The sequence below is a fragment of the Cystoisospora suis genome, assembly GCF_002600585.1.
Source record: "Cystoisospora suis strain Wien I chromosome Unknown contig_6822, whole genome shotgun sequence".
NCBI lineage: Eukaryota > Apicomplexa > Conoidasida > Eucoccidiorida > Sarcocystidae > Cystoisospora > Cystoisospora suis.
This window is the reverse complement of record NW_027159609.1, coordinates 16,813-35,857: the sequence shown is the minus strand read 5'-3', so window position 1 is coordinate 35,857 and position 19,045 is coordinate 16,813. Positions and strand designations below refer to the sequence as shown.

Below are 19,045 nucleotides of genomic sequence, written 5' to 3'. Positions count from 1 at the left end.
TCTGTATGTCACTCACAAGGACAGTGTAGTTGTATCGGTAATAGATGCAGTCGTGGTGTGAGATGCTGATTGGTGGAAAGAACAAGAGAAACTTTTCTTTCTCTTACTCTCCTGTAGTAGTAGTACTAGTATGGATATGCATACGCTTCATGTAAGATGTAGTGATGGACGCTGTGCTGATTCTGCATACCATCGTATGGCATCTCCCTTGCCTGTTCACGATGATGTTAAGTGATAGAAAAGACTGGAAATGAACTCGTGACAGCTTTTGGTCGATTCTTCCCCCCCTCTTTCTTCTCTCTGTCTTTCTTTTTCTCTCTTTCAGAAGCCATTGTCGCCTAGGGTTAACTGCTACTCTAGTAAGAGAAGATGATTTGATTAAAGACCTTCAGTGGCTCATTGGGCCGAAGTTATTCGAAGCGAACTGGATTGAACTTCAGAATCAGGTAGGGGGATCTTGACTGAAGACGACGGCTTCTTCTTCTTTGTCTCCGCATACGCTTGATCGTGAAGGTTGTCTGCATATGTGGGTACTTTCATAAGCTGTGCGTTTCTCCTCTTTTCACAGATGTGAAGAGTGAAAGGGGGAGTGCGTCAGCGAAAGCGTTTGAGTTCATCTATAAATATATATATAGACTGAGAGAGAGGACAGACTACGAGAAGGGATGATGAAGAAGTTCTATGTAGTCTTTCATCAAGCACACTTGGCTATGGTCCTGATTTCCTATCCTATAGAGCGATATGTAAGGGGGCATGTCACGGTGCATAGAAAGAGAGAATTAGATATGTGTGTAAGCGCGATAGAGGCGTGGTGGATTGATATCACTAGCGGGATTTCACAATGAGAGACCCTATTGACCAATGATAGACCGAATCGTGAAGAAGTATATATATATATGTGTTCTGTTTCATCCGTTCCCTGGATTTCTCTCTTCCAGGACTATCATGAACTCTACCTCTCTATCTACACACACATCATCCTTCACGTCTCCTTTTTCTCCTCTTTTCTTTGCTTATATCTCTTCTCTGATAGGGCTTTTTGGCGCGAGTCTCTTGTCAAGAAGTATGGTGCCCAATGACAGCAGAATTCTATCGAGAATATCTTCGAGTAAGAAGCTCACTACTCTTCTTGTACCAGCGGCAGTCTTCTTCTTCCGCCTCCTCTCTTCTACCATGCTTAGGTGAAGTAGCCGATAGAAGAACCAAAAACAGACGCTCGAGCTCTCTCTGGAACTGACCATGTATATATGGATACGTATGTATCTTCCTCATGTGTATTGAGGCATCTCTCTATCATCTAGCATGGGGTATTTATCTGTATATTGCATGCGGGGGCGGTGGGGATGAGGGTTGTGAAAAAAAAAGAGGAGGCGTTGAGCTCAAGCAGCATGTCGATTGGTCAAAGTATATGTGCATGTGAGAAACACATCACAGTGTGTCTGTTGGTGGATGTAGGAGTCTTTACAAACTCATTCTATGCAGCACGGAGCATGCTCGCACGTACATGGAGAAGACGGCATCAGATGAACGGGGAACTAGAGATCGTGCTCGTAGTACCGGTGCTAGTAGCTCAGAGTTGAGAGGAGTCCTTGAGGCACATCTATATTCTTGGTTAACCTGTTTGACGCGGCCTATAGACGACGTTTTTTCTCACAGGAGACACAGCACGTAGGTTTTCCTCTTCTCATGTATCGAGGACTTAACACTCTTGTCAGAGGCGAAGGGAGGTGCAGAGACTTAGGCCCCTCCTCCGCATTCATGTGAGTGTTACATATATAGGCGGATATGTATGTATATATAGGTAGATAGATATATATGGACACGAGATATGTACGTAGATATATATATATATATATATGGACAGGGGAATATGTATGTATGTATATGTGTATGTGGACGTACGGTGAAGTGGCAGGTAAACACGTGTACTCGCGTGTGCGTTTCTGTGAGGTTGTTCTAAGCATGTATGACTGGGGGGCTGACATTACTCACAGTGATATTCCGAATACACGTACGTGTGACTGCATGCATGCAAGGATGTGGATTCCCGAGTCTTGTTGTTGTTGATGTCTCTCCAGTGTACGCATGCAAAGCAGAGAAAGCTGTGGGTGTGTAATCCGACGAAGCTGATGACATGTGAATGGCTCCTGCGGTACCATGAAGCTCGAGGAGATAAAGTTCTCGTTTTCAGCGATAATGTCTTTGCGCTTCTTCATACCGCCAAGGCTCTCAATCGTCCCTTCATCTACGGTCAAGTCAGCGCAGTTGAGCGTGTAGCTATCCTCAATAAGTTCAAGGTATGCAATACACCATCAGCTTTAGGTACGATCACGTGGAAGTAGGTCCACCTCTCTTTGTATCTATTCAGATAACAAACCTATACTTGCTTTCACCTGGGTCGCATATATAGATATATATATATATATATATGCGTAGATGTGGAGAGAGGGAGTGAAAGAGAGATAGGTGCGCAGTAGGTAGACCTCGTGGACATGCCGATGTGTGTTGTGTGTGTACACGCCCTTACTCTGTATGTATGTGGTTGTATATATATGTGTGCAAGCATCATACCCACCGGTATACAGTACATCCTCGTATGTCTGCCGAAATCGTGTATTCATGTCATGCCTCTACACAGCATATCTGTAGAAGTGGAGGTCGTTATATGGTTCTGTACATGGGCCGTGGCCGCGCCTCTACACAGCATATTTTTCTGTGTACGCCGCCAAGTATTCATGGAGTATGTATGTACGTGTATGTGAACTTTGTGAAGTTTGATTTTCTACCCACTGGACAACCAGGAAAGAATAGATTTCGTTGATTAGTCAGTCAACAGGACCGCAAGTCCCCTCAAGCGGAGTCAAAGGAGATGAAGATCTCGCTTTATCGCGGCAAACACACAAATCCCTTCTATGTACAGATGAAAAGCGAGAAGCTTAAAGGCTGGCTTACTGACAAGAGATTCGAAGCCTCTCTTCCTTTCTTTCACGGTTCCCCTTTACCATCAGAAAGAGTTGAGACGATGGGGCCTGTCTGTCACCAGACTTTTCCTTTGTCTTTGGAAGCGCGCGCCCCCCCGGCTCCCCCTCCGCGTGCATGCAGTCATGCGATGTATGTCCTGGATCTCTGTGGCTTGTTTGTATCACAGAATGAATCAACCTTCAATTCTCTTTTTCTCTCGAAAGTCGGAGACAATGCTATTGATATTCCTTGCGCGAATGTCGTCATACAGATCTCCTTCAATTTCGCCTCAAGGTAACGAGAAGAATCTCAACTACAATCCGTCTCGCCATTCCATCCATAGTGGAACATATGCATATACTCTCCATCTATCTATCTACCTATCTGTCATCTAAGGCGTTGCGTCAGGAGAGCATGAAGGCGTCCAGTGTTTTGGGTCCGTACGTGAGTAACTAGGGAGTCGGTTGACTTTGTTTCTGTTCTTCTCTCTTTTGTCGGTATTGCCCTTCCTTCTGTCCCGACTTCTTCTTTCTTTCCTCCTAATCAGAACGACCGCTTGCAGCAGGTCTTTTTGAGTTTCTACCTTACAGAGACACTGAGTATGATGGCCGAGAGATCCAGTCTTCTTCTTGAGATATCTATTCTCTCTTCACCACGGCTTCTTGTCCCGGTGAATAAGTCCCAGTAGAGATTTGTAGAGATCTGATTTCCTTCCTTGTGTTTCTTAGTTTGTTGCTGAGCCGCCCAATGTAGGAGAAAGACTCGCTCTCTTGCTGATGTGATGCTTGCGAACGGGGTACGTGATTTGTCTGGCAGACCCTCATACAGAGAGAGGTCTATTTCACGTCTGTTGGGTATGTATATATATATATATATATATTTATCTTTTCTCCTTCACGAGGGCAGGTGTGTATGTACACATATGGTTTTAGATGTGATGGAGTCTTTTTTCTCTTTCTTCGTGTAATAGGCGACAAGAAGCACAACGTTTAGGGCGTATTCTGCGTGCGAAGCCTCAGTCCGCAGATGAGGGTGAAAACTTTAATGCTTTCTTCTATTCCCTCATTAGTAAAGATACACTTGAGATGGTCTATGCTGACAAGCGACAACAATTCATCATTGATCAGGTACGATCTCATCATCATCATGTTGATGTGAGGGGGAAGTGTACATACACCTCAGTTCCTCTCAGCTTCACGGATGCAACATGAGGAACGGTGGTGGTGTTGTCATTTTTGCACTCTGTATTCTCTTTTCTCGGGTAAAGACGGTGCGAAGATGAGCGGGTGTCTGCTGTCAAGTTTGTTGCTAAGTGTGTTTTCTTTGTCCGTAAAGAATGTGAAACCAAGTGGTTTCATGCATGCACGTCACAGCTTCCTGAATATACGTTGTCCAAGATCTCGTTGTGTCTGACTGCAGTCTCAAGTAGATCCGTCTCTTCACGCGTGTCATTCATATTACACATCCTTATGAATACTACTTGGTACCTGCATGCTCGTGTGCGCGTTTAGATATATACAGTTTTTGGTCTATACATATGCTCCTGTACAGGGGTGTTTTTCATTACCATGTACGTACGTTCATCACCTAAGTTGCGTGGAGGTTTAGACCGGTAAGGGTCACTAAGCAGCAGTCTTCTCACAAGCTGATATGAAGCTGATAGCATTTTTCAGCGTGATAAGCTGGACGTGTTTTAGAGCAACGAAAGTAGTACATAGACTTCCGAGATTTTCTCATCGCTGTATGATGAATGCTGTCGTTCTGAGGATTAGTGGGGGTGTTGCGCAGGAGCTCTCTTGTGAGATATGTATCATGTATATGATCGATAGGGTTCTTATTGACATGTAAGCAAGGTCTCTGTCCATCATATCATACACGTGCCTATGGTACTGGAGAAGGCCTCTTTTGCGTGAGGAAGAGGGAGCCAGGTATCAGGGTAAGACTCTGTTGAAATCGTCTGCGCCATTCCCTTTGCCGTCACTACACTTCTGTCCAGCGGCGGGGGAAGACGGTACGTTGGGAGCCATGTACGTACATACCTAGATATATTGCGTATATAAACATATAGATATAGTCTACAGACGACATGCACATGCATGGGGTGTACGAAGGTGGTATAGAAAGGTGTTGCATCTTGTATGACTTCTTCTGCAGATGGCTTTTGAATAAGGTTTCTTTTGACATAGGTGGCAGTACACTGCCTCGCCCCGCATCCAACTCCGGCGTGCTCACGATCTTTTTGTGATGTGAGAAGGTTAAGCTGCTAAGCACAGGCAAGTGCAGATCTCTCTGATGATAACCTCGCGCACGCATGTAGTTACGGCGGCGTAGACGTCTTGCTTGTTTTTTTTTTATCTTTAATCCATTTCGCCTTCTTTCTTCCTTGTCTTAGGGGTACTCGTATAAGGTGATTCATAGCAAGGACCTTCCAATGCAGCCGGAGAACCTCATCTATGGAGATCTACAACGGCAGCGTGAGATTCTCGCAGACATCCTTGCTTCTGATGATAACGATCGAAGTCTAGATGATGACGAGGATGATACCTCCACCTCTAGGGCACTCATGAACGCAGGAGCTAATCCTTTAGCGGGACCGTCCCTGTGGTCAACGGCGGGCAGTGGCGAAGGCGGAGGAAATGTCTTCGGGAGAATGCCGTACGGGGGTCATGTCCAGCAACTCCATGGAGGTTTAGCTCGCCTAGCAGGTATGATTCTGTTCTACTCCTCCTCCTCTACCTATGTATATGTTTGTCCTGCGATCTTTTACATAGGAAATGGTAGATGAGAGAGTCACGCGACATTGGAATTCATGCTCTCGAACTTGAGCATAGTGAGAAGTGTGTGTGGAGTACGTGCATACATGAAACTCCGTTCGTGTATCAGCTTTGTTAGGGTAGATGTAGGGTGTTATCACCATGCACGTATGTGTTGCTACCGTGTGGTAATACTGTTGCTTGTTTCGGTGCACGCGTATGTTCAGGTGATGACAGCGTCCCGGCTGCAGTTTCAAGGCCTTCTGGGGGTTCTCGTGGAGGCGGCGGTCGAGGAGGCGGTCGATCAGGAGTTGACACGAAGGCCATGCATCCTTTCTTCAGGGGTTTCCACGGGAAGAAATAACGTATGATGAGATCGTGATAGGTCCACGCTATTTACCCAGTCTGCTATCCCGGTGATCATCGTTCACGTGATAAAGCTGCCTCTGTCCCGCAAGGACCCTTTGCTCTGCATATACACCTATGTGTACCAAAGTACGCATATCGTCTGACAACAGTGCCGAGCAGCACAGGGATCACCGGAGTGGGCTCTACGGAGGGATCTTTGAGGAGAGATAGTAGAGATGTTACCGTCGCACAACCGACCAGCATGTGAGTTGCACTATGGCTCCCCCCGTCCGGCAGTACGTGGGGCTCACCGTCTTATTACGCTCTCCTTGGAAAAGTTTTCAGCAGCTTCGTCTACTTCCGTCATAATGCATGTCACCCAGGGGGTATAAGTCTGTCAGTAAAACGGTTCCGCTCACTTTTCAGTTTGGCCATTGTACGCGCTTCTTGGCCCACAGTAGAGAGACCGAGTTGACCTGCGTTGAACTCTGGAGAGTGATTGTTTTGGTGGTAACTTCAGGGGCGTTGGTGTCAGGATCGCCATGCATTCGTGAGCAAGTAGTAGACTCACATTTTTGTGTGAACGGCAGTTATTGGGATAGAGCAGTGACTTCGTCCAAGGAAAGGAGATGGAAGTGTGTTGAAGTGAATTGGACTGGACAGAGTCTGCAGAAGAGAAGCTTTTGTCGTTGCAGAGCTTTTTTCGGTTAGTATCCTGGGCGGACACGTTGAGTGTATATTGAGACGGAGTGGGGCTCACTGCGGCGCAACCGAGGCGTCAGAGTTGTCTCAAGTAGTTGGTATTTCACCCGCTCACCCTTGCTTTTCCATTCCTGTCAATTTCCAACTGTCCAGTGGAAAAACGAAAAGAACTCGGGGCCTGCCAACTGAGGCTCTACCAGTCTGATGTTGTGATTCTAGTGATGAGATTTCCACGGAGTGCTCCGGATACTGCTCCTCATTATCCATATGCTACTGTCGTACATAACAATCGGTGGGTATACCCGACTATGTGACTGTTCCAGTGTGGTCACGCATGAGTGCTTGTCGGTAAGCATATCTGCGGGCCTATTCAGAAATTGTTTATTCGCATTAATGTAGCTACGCAGGTTTTTTTTAGTAGGAACGGGTGGGAGGACGGTACAGACGTATGGGACGTGTACACGTTGGAGCCGCGTGCGCGTCGGAGTGTCCCGAGGTGCTCACGGAACTGGGCTGCTGGTGGGGGGATACAAAACGGTTTTCGTAATGTGGTGGCTTTCGTCCTCACACATCGGTGTAGGTCAATCACTACGCTCATGTTGCTCAAGGGTCCGACTTCTGCTCGTTTGTATTCTACGTACACTCATACAACAACAGCAGTTGCAAGGGCTCGGGAAAGCGCATGACGACATGCACCTGGCCTGACTGAGTTTTTTTTTTGTGGAGCTTTCTGTTCCTGTCGTTTGGAATGTCACTTCTTGTGAATGACTTTTGAAGTCAGCATTGCTGTCGTCTGTTCAGCTTACCGCGACGTAGCGTCGCGGTGGCGTCGGTGAGGACGCTGCTGCAAAACGCGAAAGCGCTCACCGTCCGGCTAGCGGTTTTCGCCAGAAGCAAACAGAGACACCCCTGCTCTTTGTGTGGCCGAGAGGCGTCTAAAGTCCCTACACAGTTCCCAGGCACTTCGCTCGGAATGTGTCTCGGATGCACCCGGAATAAGCGCGAGAGTTCAGTCGTTTGTCGAAGGGCCATAGAACTCAGCACGGTTGGAAGCTTCAGAGTACTCCTAATGGAAACGGATGTTATCCTGGTAGTCTGTACGTGCTTGCATAGTCGACGCACGCTTTTGCACAGGCAGTCGAACCACCGTACGCATTCCGCGAGAACCCCGCGTGTCCTGTGAACAGCTCTGGCAGCGTCCCTGGCCTTCTGGCTAGAAGAACGACTCACCTGTACACCTGAATGAACGAGATTCACGGGTCTCGGGGAAAGCTTGTAGCCGTTGTTATCAGAAGGCATAGGGTGTTTCCGGGTAACCGGCTGTTACCAGGGGGTGGTCTAGTGGTCAGCGCTGCATCCACGGCAACCGATTTCAGCACTAAAAAAAAATCTGCCTTCTCGCTTCGAGGATCCGCTCTTCTGCTGCGTCCTGACCACTTGCCAGTCTACGCTGTTCGCGGGACATGGTACCAGCTGATCTGCGATCGACGGAACGGTGTATTTACTGTGGATTGTGTCGGAACCATTCGAAGACACTACCGGATTCCCTGGGGGTTATTGTTGAGCTGGCACAGCCACAGTCATGTCTTGCACTATAGCTGTGATGCCCTCACATGCCATGTCTGCAGGCGCAGCACAAATGCTGAGGCGGCCTTCCTCCAAGAACATTTCCAATCCGAAAAAGGACAACCAGACCCTTGGGCCTTCGGGCGTTGAGAATCCCACGAACTACCGACCCTCAAGTTCGTACCGCTTAGCTCTTCTTCACTCAGAACTTCTCTACAATGGGTACGACTCAACGAGTGGTAGGTGCTCTGTGGTCCTTGCCTCCGAGGGGCGTCTTTCGGTCGCCCGAGACCAGCTGCCTCGACGTCAAGGCGCCGCTACACGCTCAGCTGTCCAGCTGATTTTCTACTCCTTCTCGGAGCCATCCGTGCGTACCTTCCACCGAAGCACCCCTCGGTTACTGCTGGTGCGGGTTAGAGTCTTAGGGGACAGTCGGAGACCGCACAGCCCGCGAAGAACGTCGGTGCCCGGAGCAGACTTCATACTGCGGAGCTGGTGGCGCTACCGTCGTTTCCTTGCCTTGCTAGCGTCAGCTCCACTACAGCCTGCTGGCTTGACACGATGCAGCTGAGCACGAGCCTTGAGCGGTACCGCATGGCTTTTTCCGCGCCCCGACGTCGAATCCGGTAGGAAACGGGGTGCCAGGGACGGCGCCTGGCACAGCGTCAATCCCTTGTTCGAGACCGGCTATGTTCGACACTCCCTGTTTGAAGTTGCGCTGCTCTCGTTCGTTTTAGAAGAGAGAACCGGAAAACCAGTTCTCTATTCTGGGGATACCACTGAGGTAGCTTTTGGACTGACAGTACAATTTCTATCTGAGCACACCTCGGGAAGTACGAGGCTGTGGGAGGCCGAGAGCATTTTCCATGAGATAACACTCCAACTGTCAACTCTAAGACCAAAAACTCCGTGAGTGGTACATGGCAGTATTGCCGCATACAGCTTTTCCGCGTAGTCAGGAAGAACCTTGGTAGAAGCGATCGCCCGACCGCCAGCACGCAAGTCTGTCCGCGACCGTGTTGACGCCGACCATGCGACGGCTATCGGTGGGATCGTGACTGTTCTTGTAAGCAAAGCAGACAGCACTGTTTCATAGTCATCTCCAGATAAGACGATGGCGGCGGTGTGCTCCCCCAGTCGGCACTCCAGGAAAAAAAGAGAGCCTGACTTTTCTCTGTTTTTGAGAGGCTGAATCCTCTCTGAAGTGGTAACTTTCTTGTCACGCATCGTCGTCGGAATGAGCCGGTTTTTTTTTTTTTCCAAGCAAACCCCGTCTGGATGCGTATGTCTGGTTGGGACCCGTCCCGTAGTACCTGGGGTTCCCACGTATGCTGAAGTACCATCTGTGCAGCTAGGGCGGCTACTACTTCGACTGCTCTTCTGCTACAACTACTCACTCCTTTATGCTGAGTGGTGTGTGTGACGTGTCACAATTCCTACCCTCTTTATCAACCTTTGCCACTGGTCTGGATTTTTTCTTTCTTGCTTAGTGTCCTTTCTAGAGTGAAGACTGCCGTGTTTGCTACTTTTCTTTCCGCGTAGTCGGACGCCGAAATCTTCCGTTTCCCAGCAAGGAGTTTTTTCTCGCGGCAACAGGAAGTCGGGGGGCTTCCACCGTCTTTCTGATTCTCTGACAGGGTGAGCAAAACACGAATGCATTCCTGTACGACACAACAACTGGATTGGGCCGTCGTTCCCGAGCAAGGCGCGTCCGTCTTCGGAAAAAACTCGCCTCCTGACAGGAGGGCAAGTATTTCTTGCTCCACGGAGAGTGCTGGGTACGGACGGCGTTTTCGGCCATTCTCTAGATCTCTTTGTTGTGCTGTTTGTTCTTTCTTGGCACGTGCGGACTCCCGGTGTGTTTCCGAATTGTTTTTCTTTTTTTTGTGCTCATTTTTTCTGGGAATTGGCTTCCGACCACCGCGCGATTGGGGACGGAACTGCGGTGTCTCTTTCTGTTGTGGCAGGACAGGAACTCCCTCGGGACTTTCTAGCATTGGGCGCTAGAGTGTGGTTTCCGTCCCTGGTACAGCCTTCTGTTGTTTACTGAGCGGTTCAGAAGGGAGGACGAAGGAAACATTTCCAATACGGGCGGGAAACGTGTGTTGGGCCACGATAGTACTGGCAAAAGGGCACGGGACAGTTTCCTAGTGGTGATTGTTTCCGGAAAGGACACAGAACGTCGTTATCTTCATAAAGGGACTCGTTTCTCTATCTACGGATTTTGCTGGGGTCTTCCTCTATTTGCTGTCCTGCTTCCTGTCATCCATCCGACCAACTTTCTTACCTTGGTTGTGAAGTATCACCCCTCATCACGCGTTTTCTTCCGTTGGTTCGTTTCGTGAACCTGCTTGCCATTATCTGGCTATCGGGATTTTGACTGTGCGTGGAGATCCTGTTGTACTTCCTGACGCTGCGTCTGTGGTTCGCGAGAAAAGGAGCTGAAGTTTTCCCCGTTCCCAAGGCCACTCGTCGGTCTCCCCCGCAACGCTCTTGTTTACCATTGGGCTTCGCAGCGATGGCGGCAGCTCCTGTTGGCTCGATCCCACCCGGTGGTCCGTCAGGTGGCGATGCGACTGGAGCTGGCGATGTAGGACCGGGGGCAGAGCTTCCTTATCTGGGTAGCAAGATCTCTCTCATCTCTAATACGGAAATCCGCTATGAAGGTAAACCCTCTAGGCATGAGCAAAAGATCTTTTCTTCTCAAGTGTCGTGCGACCCAGGCGGTTGTTTGTTACCCAGAGGAAAGCCACATTTCGACGGAGAGTGGTAAGACGCAGACTCTTTTTCCTCTCCTGCGTCACATTCCTAGTTTGATAGCGTATCTGACTTTCTTTTCAATAGGTACAGACGGAATCTCCCACCGTGAAAAGGTAGAAGTATGTGTATGGCAGAGTACAGCCGAAAGTCAAGTGAATATCGATAACCAGTTGAGAAGGTTTTGGACTTGCTTTAGCATGGATCTTCAGTGTTGTCTGCAGTCGTTCTCAAGCAGAGCGAAAATGTTGTAAGTGGAAACGTATATGTGTATATCTTTCATGACAGTTTACATAGATAGCTATATATATATGTACATATATATATATACGTTTGGAGACGCTGAACTCTTCGCAGCGTGGTTCTCTACGTTTTTTTGTGCCTAGGTATATTGGATTCTATCAATGCCGAGAAAGCGACTGTTACACTTCGCATGGTTCGCTCGTTTGGTTCTGAAGGTAGAAGACATCCTGAGGATATCCCTGCATCTCCAGAAGTCTACGGTTTCATTGTTTTCAAGGGTAAGTAAGGACTCAATTCTTCTCTCAGGTCCACAGAAGGTGTAAACTCTTGTCTTTATTCGCCCAAGTACGTACTCAACAAGCTACATGCATGAAGGTATCAAGAACACGTTTCGACGCGCGTATATATATATATATATATATATATGTATATGCCCTGAATATATATATGCATTGTGTCTATATGAGTTTAACTGTATGCATGCTGAGATCTCTTGTTCAAGTGAGATTGACAGTCTCGCTTGATGATGGCTGTCCGCAGTTGTTCTTCTTCCGCCTGAAGGCATTTCAAGACTACAGCTGTTTCTTTTTCAGTGGCTATTGGAGGGTGAGTACCGTCTAGGCAGTCTGCGGGTCCTTCACTTGGGATGGATAGATAGATAGGTGTTATACCGGTGATGGCTCCCTAAGCTCGAGTGTGAGAGAGGGTGTATTGCATTCATCTGAACTGTATAGGCCAGATGTCTTGAGCGTGCTTCTCTTCTTCATAACCTCGCTTGAAAACAGGGGCTTCTCATCATTTCTAGCAGCCTCATAGTCACCACCCACATAAGTAGGCCATATTTGCTTTATCTCTTGAGAAGTGAGTACTCTAATTCTCAAGTTCACGCTGACTTTGTCATCTTGCTGTCTCTTTTTTACCTTGTGTTGCTTTATCTAGGGGCTGATATCAAAGACCTAACCGTGTGCTCTGAACCTGAGCCTCCCCTGGTTTCCCACCTTGGTTTCCCCCCCGATCCTGCGATAGTCTCTGTTTCTTCTTCCGTCCCTCAAAATCCTCAATATGGGACCTCTCCCCCTCTTCTGTCGGCGGCACATGATCCTCTCTTTGTTGAAGCCGTTGCCGCAGCTGCAGCGACACCTCCAGGAGCGAGTCCTTCCCCTCCATCTCTGTTAGGTTCTACCCCACAACAAACAGCAGGTGCTGGCTTGTTAGGAGGACCGTTATGTCCCCCTACACCAGGAAGAACGAGCACTGGGCTATTAGGTGGTCCCATGACCTCTTCTAGTGGACATCCAAATCATCATCATCCACCTGGAGCAGGTGGTGGCGGGGGGCTAGGAGGAGGAGGAGGTCGAGATGGCGCAGTGGGTCCCCTTCTGCTTGATCAGCCTCTTCTAGCTGGAGCGAATCATCATCCTGGAGCTTATGTTCCGAATTACCCTGTGTCTCCCGGCCCAGGAGGAGCTGGACCGAACTACAGCAATGCTGCCGATGAGGGAAGGAGAGATGAAGGGAGAAGCCATAGAGGAAAAGGTCCGATGGTAGGGACTTATAGTGGAAGTCCTGGAGGAGGTGGTGGCGGTCATAGGGGGGGGGATCAATACCTAGGAGGAGGGGGAGGTCCCAGAGGTCGAGGAGGGAGGGGTGGCTACTATAGAGGGGGACATGGGGGTAGAGGATACTATGGAAATAGTGGGAGAGGGGGAGGTGGTGGAGGGTACTATGGGTATTATGGAGGTCGAAACGGGAACTATGCCGGAGGTGGGCAGCAAGGAGGACGCGGATATCATCAGAGGACTCCTATTGGTGAATTAAAGAGCCATCCCAATCCCCAACTCAAGAGTGAGACTGCTGAAGACTTTGACTTCGAAACGATGAACAAACAATTTGCTAAACCAAGTGAGTGAGCTTTGACGGATAGAGGTCGATGACAGCGGGCTGGGCGGTGCTTAGGGCTATAGACAAGAGGAGGACAGTTGAGAGCAGAAGTGTCTAAGTGTTATATGTGGGGGGTTGTCCTACCTTACAATGATGGAGGTATGTGTCCTGCCACTATCTAGGCTGCAGAAGATAAGCAGCGTGTTTCTTTATTGTTTACCTCTCTGTTTCCAAGTAATGTTTGATTTCAGCCAGGTATGGATTTCTAGCGGCCTCTTTTGCTAATTTGAGGTGAAGATCAATCGGAGAGAGAGACTGAACGCGTTTTCCGGAAAGTCTCGTAAGGAGTCGTCATAGGAGTGCGTCGGTTGCCTTGGTTTGTTTCTGCGTCTCTTTTTCCGTTGCTTTCTTGCAGCATCCCTCCCGCCAGAGGAGACAGCAGATGAGAGAGCTGACGCAGGGGGGGACAGCAACAACGAGAGTCCGGGTGAGAAGAAGAAACCCTATGATAAGAACACATCCTTTTTCGACTCTATCTCGTGTGAGGCCTTAGACAAGCAACAGGGAAGAGAAGAACGATTTGATAGACAAAAACAACGGCAACTCGATGTTAGTACTTTCGGATCACAAGCCGCGAACTACCGACCCATCCAAGGCTGGGGTGGAGGACGAGGACGCCGTGGTGTAGGAGGGGGTAGGGGTGGTCGTCGTGGACGTGGAGGAAGGGGGGGAGGCCGACGGGACGGTGGGGGTGGAGCAGGAGGAGGCATGGGAGACGATAACTGACAAAGGGGAGTCACGACTTACTCCTGGTGGTAGAGGCGAAGACGGTTGACAGCCCGTCGTCTTTTTAATAACAATCCTACCTGCATGCTATGAAATCGAATGTATTGTTTGATTGAATTGTGATGAATCGATTCTTCTTTCATATTGTTGTTGTCTTCATTACATAATACCCCATTCAACCCACTCAGTCTGTTGATTCTCAGGTGGTGGTGGTGGTGGTCGTCGGAACAATTTTTTCAACAGTGAGTTTCCGAGTCTCAGGACAGTGGTCTGTACGGCTAGGAAAAAGATAGAGTCAGGAGTAGTTAGTCTATCTGGGTTACATATGGTGGTGGGCCGTGATTCACAAAGAGAAAGAATCAGGGAATGTGTCGTCTCCATTCAACGGACTTCTGGTCAGCCAAGGCACGAAGCACACAACAGAAGAGAAAGGGATCCCTGGCGGTTTTCTCGACTTTTTATTTCATCCTTCAAAAAATTTTTCTCTCACGAAAGGAGGAAAGATTTCTCACCTGGGATTTTGACAATGTTGCGGCGTTCTAGTACAAGCTGCGATGATGATGATGATGATAGGCTCGAAGATGTTCTGGAGTTCCTTGTTTTCTTTCGGTTTTGGGGTTGAGAAGTGTGAGAGATACCTGTCAACGGATCCTCTCTCAAGATAAGGAGTTCTGACTTTATATGGAGCCTGCGAGTCGAAGGCGTCGAAGACAGAATAGTACGTTTTTTCTCTATTTTGTTCTTGTGTGGTGATGATGCGATCCGGCTTACTTCCTAGAGTAGAAGAAAATGACACTCTGAAGTACGAGAGGGGGGGGGGAGTGGAGAGACTAGAACAACATATAGGGATGGTGCATCAAGGTGGGCCTCACTGCGGCTTTTGAGAAAGTCTCTGTCTTAGTGAAAGATCAACGTGGCGTTTCCTCTGTGGCCGATTCAAGGATAAGATCGTGGGAAGTTGGCAATAGATGCTTATTTTCCTATCTTCGTGCATCTTTGATTTGAAGGACTGTTGTAGCTGGGAGGGACGGTCTTGTGCGGATGTCTTAAAGATTATAATGGTGTACCGCTTTCATAGAGGAGCATGGGTGGAAAGGTAGTGTGAAACCTTTCAGCATTCCCTAGAAAGGAAGGGGCTAGTCGTGTCGTATCAAAAGTCCGTCCGGCAGTCGACATCGTCTTCAGGCGAACTCGTCCTTATGACATGGCTGTCTGTAAAAGTCGTGAGTCATTGATTGATGGATCGTCAAGATGGTGATAGTAATGTTTCATGAGTGGTCATGTTGTTATTGCTACTGTTGGCCCATACGGAAACACCTCAGTGCAAAGCTTCAGTGTCAAACGTCAAGAAAGAAAGAAACTTGGCATTTCCTTGTGACTGGTACTGCAGAGAGAGAACGATGAAGAACGTCTGTCTGTAGTCTGTTGGGGGTGGGTCGTTTCTCGGAGGCGTGGCTCTTCATATATATATATATATGTAACACGAGCTTGCTGGCTTGCTTATGTTCAGTTGCCCCCGCAGTGGCACATCTTTCTGTCCCACCTCTGCGTGTACGTACATAGACATGTCTGCTGGAAGTGTCCCGAGGTGGACTGGGTGGGGAAAAGAGCATGCGTCACACGCTCTTTTCCCCCCTCAGTCTATCTTAAACCGTCTGTGCCGCGCTGAGTATGAGGCGTGGTTTTAGTGGTTGCCTGACTGCCATAAAAAAGAGACGAACAAAGAGAAGACACTTCATCATCCCGTGCTTGGGATCAGACCTCGTAGGGTGGGGGACAGAGGTTATCCGTGCCACTTGGATTTCTCTTTCATATCTATAGTTCGACGTGAAAGGCTATTCCGCTGTACATTTCGGGGATATCTGAGTGAAAAGCTGTCTCTCTTGAGCTTCATGACTTCCATACTTCCGTGCCTGTTTGCATGCGTCAGCAGTGGCCCTTGCCGAACTCTAGTAGAGAGGCAGGCGCAGGCCCCCGGTCGTTCGGCGGCTCCCTGTCTCGTGATTGCCAGTGTAGGCAGTCAGGAGGGAGGCCGAGATGTGGAACTTTTCTTCACTTCTGCGAAGGCGGGAAGAGTACGAGACTAGTGCTTGGTTTGGAGACGCCTGTTATCCTTCAAGAAACGCGCAATCTCCTATTGGAAAAGAGGTGGTCGTCAGCGTCAAGTGTTTGTGTGATTGTGGCAAGTTGACCTGGGTGTAAAGCAGCGCAAGTTACAACAGTGCAGGGTAGACGCCCGAGTGTTTTCGGGTACGCGTCTGTTCTATCCCCGGCTGGCGCTGAGCGACATACAGGCGCGGCACCGGTTTTTGTTTTTGTGGTTGCGGCGGCTTTTCTCCCAGCGGAGGGAAGGTTCCCTCCTCAGGTTGTCGAGAGGAGTGGGGACGGTGCTGAGAGCGGCCCAGCCGGTTGTTCCCCAAGAGACGCAGTGGGTTTGCAGCAGTGTGGTTGGCGAGAGAGTCGTCCAGAGTGCGGGCAAACCCGACAGCACTTCGGGTGCTGTTGTATGGAGTGGTCGAAACACGCTTTTTTTCCTCGTAGTTTTTGTAAGGGTGTGATCCCCGACCGTGAACATTGATTGTGTTTATCACCATGTATGGTAGAAGTTGTGGGGCCCGTGGCTGGATGAAAGCAAAACGACTCCCCGATATATCTTGAACGCTCTCACTCACGTGAGAGAAGGATTGCAGTGTAAAGAGAAATGACTTATTTATATTAGACTTCCTCACCCAGGTGAGAGAAGGATTGCCATGTTCCCGGCAGTCTAGGACCCTGTCTCCTGTATTGTTCAAAGGAGTGAGGAGGGGCTGTTTGTTTGTAGAGCATGTCTTCGTTCTGAACGGTATGTTTTCTCCAACAGCACGTGCCGATCACGGGATAGCACGGAGATGATGTGACTGTGAGAAATTCCAACCGGTCCGGGCCTCTTCTTGAGACACAGGAGATTTTCCGGGAAGACCAGTCCGATCACGAAAAGTGCTGTATTTTCCGGTGACAGCAGGACCTCGCACGTGGTTTCGCCGTCCTATGTGCGCCACTGAGTCCCTCCAGGCTTAGCCGGGAACTTTTTTTTAGCATCTCGCGAAACACGGTCACCCGCGATGACGTGCGTGGCACGGATTGTTCGTACAACCTGTGGAGATCTCATATCTGAGCTGTTGAGAGACGCTGGCACGAAGTCTTTACGAGTGATTACTTCTAGTAACAGTTCGCCCCGTCGTTGCCTTTACGGAAGCGGGTCCCGCAGAGTGTGTGGGGTAGTCGAGGGGAGGCAGCCTTTGAGGTGTGCCGAGCTTCGGTCGCGTCGTAATTTACTTCTCCTCCGGTTCCTGCTCCCAGTCTAGAACCCGCTGCTGCGAGCCTCGTGAGCCGTGAATGCACTGGGGGTTCACCTCGTACGGAACCGAGCAGGGGAATGACATCGGTCTTTTCAAGAGTTCGCCGTCGGACTTCAGACTCAAGTCGGTAGGTGTAATGAAGGCTCTTTATATTGTGTAGGCGCGAGTTCCTCTTGGCCACATCTGCATGTTTTTGTAGAAACCTTGTTCGGCTATCGTCTGACAGTTTGTGCGGTGCAAACGTATGTGAAATTTCGAGGGATGCGGATACAAACTTCGGAGAGATGTAATGAGAAAGAAAGCAGCACGTTTCTCCGCTGTTGGCGTGCTGGTACAGCTCGCTGTGTACGATGGAAGGAACCATTGGAGAAAGGGCCGATGAGAGCGCAGGGACAAAACAGGGAAAGTGCCTGGTGTGGATCTTATGAAAGGAGCCGCCACCAACACGAGCTGGATGCCGGGAAAGATTGGGCTGTGCGAAACTGGCAGCGTCGCATCTGTAAAGAACGCCTTAGAGGGGGAACACTTCACATTGTCTGACCAGTCATAATCCCAAAGGGAATAAGGCACTGATCAGTTTTAGCTTGTGCGAGTCTGAGAAGAGTGCCGGGTTAGAGGGGGAGTACTTCACATTGTCTGAATAGTCACAATTCAAGAAGCAATGAGCCACTTGTCAGTTTTCTACGGGATGCCGAGCGTGAACAGAAAAACTAGCTGGAGACAGTGGAGTAAAAGAAGAGTGTTCTCTTGGCAGTCGAGAAACATGCACGGTGAGCTTCACTGCAAGCCGCTTACTGTAGTGCAGTGTTCCGTGCGCTGACGAACTGCCCGGATTCTCTGCAACACTTGGCTTCCTGCGAGCACCCCGGTTGCCTCCATGTCCCTCTCAGACCGGTCATCAGAACATTTCGCTGTGGTGGGTTTTGTAGAGTGTTTTCTCTTGGGTGGGTGCAGCGCCGGGACATGTACGGCTACGAGCTGGGTGTGTTCGGAAAGGGTACGGCAGAATTGTTCACATGCTCCGCTCTGCTGCTGCTCTAAGTAACCATCCAGGGGTGTCCGCCGTCTAATTTCCACCGGGACGGCTATCGAGTGACAAAGCGCAAGAGCTCTCCGGGTTGTATTTCTGTTCCCGCCCAGCTAACCAGGTATGGCGTAGATGTCTGCGTAAGCGCCAGGTACGCCCCTAGCGCCTATCAGCAGTAAAGCGCCGTAGACTCACTACGGGGCATTCTGCAGGTTTGTTAAGGGTCCTATGGCGCAACAAGGCAGCTCACAGCCGGAGTTCCGTGTGGGTGGCCCTCTTATCAGCAACCCGAGGCGCCAACAGAGTTCGCGCCACCGCAGGCTGAAGAGCCCACAAGCGAAACTGGAAAATGCTGGTAAGGGCAGCATCAGCGCATGGATGGAGAACGGGGTTCAAGTTGGAGTGTCGGGCGGTTCTGTCAGGGCATTTTCAAAGCCAAACGGTCTTCGTTGTAGAGCCACGTGCGGACGTCAGTAGGCACGCAGAGAATTTCGGCGACGCCAGGCATGTGGACGATCCAGTGGAGAAACTCTAAAAAGATACAGTAAGGAAACAAAAATTGAAGCGCGCACCTTCTTCTTTTTCGCGATACACTGGCGGACCAGCGCTTGTGGTTCCCTTCGGTAATGCGTACTGTTGGACAGCTCGAAAACGCAGACCCTGTCTGCAGGCGCCTGTTTTCT

The 19,045-nt window shown here is 49.4% G+C and overlaps 2 protein-coding genes across 2 annotated transcripts; both read left to right on the top strand.

Annotated features, from left to right (window-relative positions):
• The first annotated feature begins 323 nt into the window (after window positions 1-323).
• CSUI_010180 (tfiih basal transcription factor complex helicase xpb subunit) lies at window positions 324-7,473 on the top strand. The gene is made up of 7 exons (XM_068070285.1): window positions 324-446; window positions 1,034-1,108; window positions 2,079-2,297; window positions 3,149-3,255; window positions 3,932-4,088; window positions 5,354-5,666; window positions 5,942-7,473. The coding sequence occupies exons 2-7, from the start codon at window positions 1,076-1,078 to the stop codon at window positions 6,076-6,078; spliced, it is 966 nt and encodes a 321-aa protein (XP_067917742.1). The 5' UTR covers window positions 324-446; window positions 1,034-1,075; the 3' UTR covers window positions 6,079-7,473.
• A 1,431-nt stretch (window positions 7,474-8,904) lies between these two features.
• CSUI_010179 (ffd and tfg box motifs protein) lies at window positions 8,905-17,426 on the top strand. Its single transcript, XM_068070284.1, has 4 exons — window positions 8,905-10,996; window positions 11,474-11,608; window positions 12,270-13,232; window positions 13,627-17,426. Exons 1-4 carry the CDS (start codon window positions 10,849-10,851, stop codon window positions 13,995-13,997), a joined length of 1,617 nt encoding a protein of 538 aa, XP_067917741.1. The 5' UTR covers window positions 8,905-10,848; the 3' UTR covers window positions 13,998-17,426.
• Window positions 17,427-19,045: the final 1,619 nt, after the last annotated feature.